General features: G+C 38.1%; 1 protein-coding gene across 1 annotated transcript; it reads right to left on the reverse strand.

Moving 5' to 3' along the window:
- Window positions 1–2,134: 2,134 nt before the first annotated feature.
- On the reverse strand, window positions 2,135–4,543 carry LOC144516135 (odorant receptor 131-2-like). The gene is made up of 2 exons (XM_078247332.1): window positions 4,391–4,543; window positions 2,135–2,932 (listed from the first exon to the last, which is right to left on the reverse strand). Exons 1-2 carry the CDS (start codon window positions 4,541–4,543, stop codon window positions 2,135–2,137), a joined length of 951 nt encoding a protein of 316 aa, XP_078103458.1.
- Window positions 4,544–5,056: the final 513 nt, after the last annotated feature.

Here is a 5,056-nt window from a genome sequence, read left to right on the forward strand (position 1 = left end):
AATTGCTGTGGTGTTGTAGTTAGGTACTTGGAGGAATTGTGCAATAATGACAGATTCACACATTTGTTTACAGTAAATACATAATAGTCAAGTTCATAAAGTCACTTTCTTTGCATTCATTTGATTCCCAATCAAGATACACTGGTAAGAATTGCTTTCCATTGTTAATATGTACTTAAAAACAGTTCTGAAATGCAAAATAATAGAATTTTAATCATGTGATAAAAAATGCGATTAATCGCGATTAACTATAGAACTTCAGCGATTAATTGCGATTAACATTTTTTAATCGTTTGACAGCCCTAATTAAAACGTTTTTTTTAATACTTTTTAATTCTAGAGTAGACATCTTTGTTCTTAAAATGTAATGTACAAAATGAGCCATACACACAATAAAAGTAAAATAAAGATCAAGATATTATCTCTTAATACACAGATAATAACACAGAAAAATATATGTACCCAAGGTCATATGTGGCAATCGCACAGTAAGTCAGATGCCTTTTTAAAATTACTTATTATATTGTAGTTATAGTGTGTATATATAGATGTTAAATGCAATTGTCATGGGATCATTTATTTTATTTATTTATTTCAGGTTTATTTAACAGGGACAATGCACACTAATAATACATATAAAAATGTAAAATGTGCCAGAATTAGCCAAAAGGCTATTTTACATCTGCTGTCCCTGGACAGATCATACAATGTCACACCTGAAAAGATAAAAGGATTATAATAGTACATACAGGTTTAGCGCAAAAATGACTATAAATGTAAAAAATAAAAAAAATGACAAGATCAACGTAATTATCAACATCAATACCAACACATAAATACACACACAAGCCAAACGTTCAGTCCATTTAACAGACAACCTCATAGGCATAGCACAAGTGGCACAAACAAGGTGTGTGTGTGTGTGTGTGTGTGTCATCAGTAAGTGAACATTGGGGAAGGCCTGAAACTTATCATGCAGTTTGTGCCTCATAAGTTTAGTTTGCATCCAAGTTGTAAATTCTAGCTAAAATTACAATAAAATGACATTAGCAGATGCTTCCGTACAAAGTGACTAGCTGTAAGACTAAATATAATCTTATGTACACCTGTTACTCAGACAACAAAACGACCACAATCATTATAATATGTCGGCACAAAACTATTTGTTTCTGCTTTGACTGTCCAATAGAAAACCCCGTATCAATACAGTAGCAGGTTTTTCCTCACATTGTGTAAACTAGCTGTGCCCGTTGAAAATGTGCCTGTTTGGGCGTGACCTCTAGCTCACCCATTGGTTTGTGTCTGTGGCTGGTTTTGCATTTTTTGCGGTCGCCATTTCGGAGCCACATGTGACCATATTTCAGTCCTTCCAGAAAAATGCAGAGGTTTTTTGTGATTGTTGCGGGCAAAAAATCCTTCATTATGCGGCACGTTTTCTTAAAAAATGCGATGGAATATGCGGGATATTCATGCAATTTTATGCGATGAAATTGAGGGAACTTGCAAAAACTGCGGTTTCATCATGGCTTCATCGCGGGGTTTGCAGCTTTTCGATGATGTTCACGTCGCGTAATTACGTCACTTCATAACGTTCCCATGGCAACAGGGGAAAATGGCTGCTCTTGTGTGAAGTAAACGCAACATTTTTCAACTTTCTGCTAAGATACATGTGACTTTTTTGCAACGACAATGCGGGGATTATGAAATCATGCAAGCCACACATATTTTGCGCGGAAATCAGCGTATTTGAAAAAATGCGGCCCCCACATAAATATGCAGACTTTGGCTGATTATGCATTGAATTATGCGATCGCATAATCACGTTGTTCTGGAGGGACTGATATTTGGACAAAAGGTGAAGCTCGAGAGAATGTTGTGTTAACCCAGTGTTGTATATGTTCATCTGCATGAAATGCGTTTAGCTGCTGCCTCCGTCCACAGCAGGACATTACTTAGCTTCCGTGTCGGTACTCCTGCCTGCTTCTTCACAATGGGGGCGTGCCGACCGCATTCTACTGTAACTAATACACTGACTATGGAAAGGTAGCTCATACAACCACACTTCTAAACATCTGAACTATCCCTTTATTATGAAACAGTGTAAGCGTAGCTTGAACAACTCAAAAACAGGATGTTATGCCCTCTTTAGAGTTGTTAGTGGATGAGTGGTAGCACTAGTTGTACAGAAGAGATATATTTTCAGATAATTCCTGAATGTCTTGTCTCGTAGCCCATAAACAACCGGACTGATGAGTCGAGGCAGTACCTGAATAAATATCGAGGCAGTGAAGCGAATGGCCAGCACCTCTTTTGGGAACAAATATGTCAGACCCTGTATTATGAGATGATAAACGTAGGTAAGCATGCAAAGCAGCAGCTGGAAGCCGTGGAGGAGGACAGTGTTTCTCGCTTTCTTTGCATCTTTGGCAGCTGCCTTTGCTGCGAACAGGATCCTGAAGTATGTATAGAGTAAAGTGAGATAAACAATGACCATAAACACTGAGTTGGAAACATCTCTCTTCACTGTCAGATTAGAGTCTCTAAAAACATTATCTCGCAGACAAAAAACTCTGAAACGAAAGAATTCCAGGGATTCTGTTGCCAAGGCCACAAATAAATCTGGTAGGATCGAGAGTATACTTATCGCCCAAATCAGGCCGATCACAACATACGTTTTCCTGACTGTACAGATCTGGGTGTGGCGGAGAGGGAAGCATATGGTGATGTAACACTCTACTGCCATAAATGCTAGTGTTAGGGGATTGTTTAGACTGGCTATTGTAGCAATCATTAGCAGAATGATACAAAGCGAGATGTTAAGAGTGTACACAATGTAACTCAGGACCTGAAGGAGGGTAAACAGGCTCAGCAGAATGATATCGTTGATCACCAGGTGGATGTACAGGATGTAGCGAGGGTTCACATTGAAAACCTGCAGGGGAGGACACAAGTGATTAGGAAACAAAGGGAAAGAGTAGAAACTTTACCAATTATTGTATTAGAATAAAAATGGTTGTATGTTGGCTCTCTGCAGAACCGACGCTGTAGCATTTGTAATTGACCTACGCCGTTGTTAGGATTTATTCTTCTGCGCTGGTGTGTCTGCGTCGATCTAACGTACATCTCTTTAAGACAATAGCAGAGCCGGTGTGTGTGTGTGGGGAGTGTGAGGTAGAGCGAGTGAGAGAGTGATGGGTATTGGCTTCAGAGCGAATACCGAATCCGGGCGGTGGAGACAGAGAGTGTCTCCCCTGCAAGTCTGACCACGGTTGGAAAGCTGTAGCAGGAAAAGTTAAACCTCTCCTCGATTCTATGATATTCACGGAGAATGAGAACTCGAGAATGAGTAGGTGCAAAATAGGGCTGCAACTAACGATTATTTCCTTTGTCGATTACTCTATTGATTATTTTCCCGATTAATCGATTAGTTACTTGGTCTATAAAATGTTAGAAAAAGGTGAAAAATGTCGATCAGTGTTTTCCAAAGCCCAAGATGACCTCCTCAAATGTCTCATTTTGTCCACGACTTACGAAATTCAGTTTACTGTCACAGAGGAGTGAAGAAACTAGAACATATTCACATTTAATGAGCTGGAATCAAATAATATTTAGTTGGCGATTAATTTAATAGTTGACAACTAATCGATTAATTGATTAATCTTTGCAGCTTTAGAGCAAAAATGCGACGCTACCAGGTCACGGCCAAGCAGACCAATCACATTTGTTCGTTGTGTTCTGCGTCGCTGTGACGTGTAGTTATATTTAAACGTCAGGCTACTCCGTACCTACGGGGTAGATTCAACGCAGAACCATGAATCAAACTTAAGGCCCAGCTCAACCAAAGAGTCATATTGAGACAAGTTGAAACTTGCAACTACTGTCAATGTTCTGGTCTGCAACGTTCTGAAACCTGCCAGTTTACACCAATGTGACAAGCTGTATCATCTCCATAGCAACGACTCTCATTGTGCATCGTGCATTCGTTCTAACTTCCAACTTTTCATCCTTTTGTTGTAGATGGATTTCTCATTTTAAAATATTAACGAGGATAACATTAGTGATAGTGAGATACTTGCTACAGTTGCATTTCTAGTAGTGATGAAAAAGTGAAAACCTTTGATTTCTCTGATTCTGATTCGCTTTGTTCTTATGCCGCTCCCTCTCTTTATTCATTATTGTTAAAACTGTTATATTGTACATATTTGTTGATGTTACCGTTTCTTTCATATTTTTTGTTTATTTGTTTATGTTTGCACCATACACCAAGGCAAGTTCCTTGAAGTGTTACCTACTTGGCAAGAAATACTTTTCTGATTTTGATGGGATGCATTTCATTTTAACTTGGTACATACATGCAAAATGGATTTCTAAAGATAGACGAGACTCAGACCTGATGTTTTGTGAATGTGTACACCAGGGTACTGTTGACATAGTTGATGGAGAGGCAGAGAACCACAGTAATCACATTCTTGATTATAGCTGTGTTTAAACTGTCCCGATACACAGCTGTTGTGAAATTGCTGCCAGTATTTGAGAGGTTCATGAGTCGACTGTCCAAATCTGTTTCACCAGAAAACTGTTGGTTACTTTACAGCTGAAGAGAAAAGAATAATAGATGATTATTGATCAGAAGGTTGAGTTCTTTGCTCACACAAATCAACAGCTGGAAAGAAGCTTCTCATATAAATACAAAGCTTTAAAATGTTACATAAAATAATATTATATTCAGACTCATATAGGCCATGAAGATTAAATTACATTTGAATAAATGTCACTTGCACTGTGTATTTATCAACAATACTCAGTTTTAGTTTAGTTATTTACGTTTGTATGCTTGCAGTTAACTTTAATCAACACTAATCCATTAGTTGATTTAATCGACAGATCTATAAAACTGAGTTTGTCCACAAAGTGTAAGTCCCAGCTTTACATCTTTGTCTAGCAGAGATGAGCTCATAAGTAGAGCTGGGCATCACCAATGATTTAATTGATGAAAGAGATTCTCAGAAAACTTCTTTCTTTTTCATAATGCACCAGTTAATGTTTACATTAAGAA

Source organism: Sander vitreus, chromosome 4, assembly GCF_031162955.1.
Source record: "Sander vitreus isolate 19-12246 chromosome 4, sanVit1, whole genome shotgun sequence".
NCBI classification, from domain to species: domain Eukaryota; kingdom Metazoa; phylum Chordata; class Actinopteri; order Perciformes; family Percidae; genus Sander; species Sander vitreus.

Excerpts from the sequence above, each read along its gene's own strand:
- LOC144516135 (XM_078247332.1), bottom strand. The coding sequence starts at position 4,543 with ATGAACCTCTCAAATACTGGCAGCAATTTCACAACAGCTGTGTATCGG. Across the intron at positions 2,933-4,390 it reads ACACATTCACAAAACATCAG|GTTTTCAATGTGAACCCTCG; the intron begins GTCTGAGTCTCG and ends CCTCCCCTGCAG.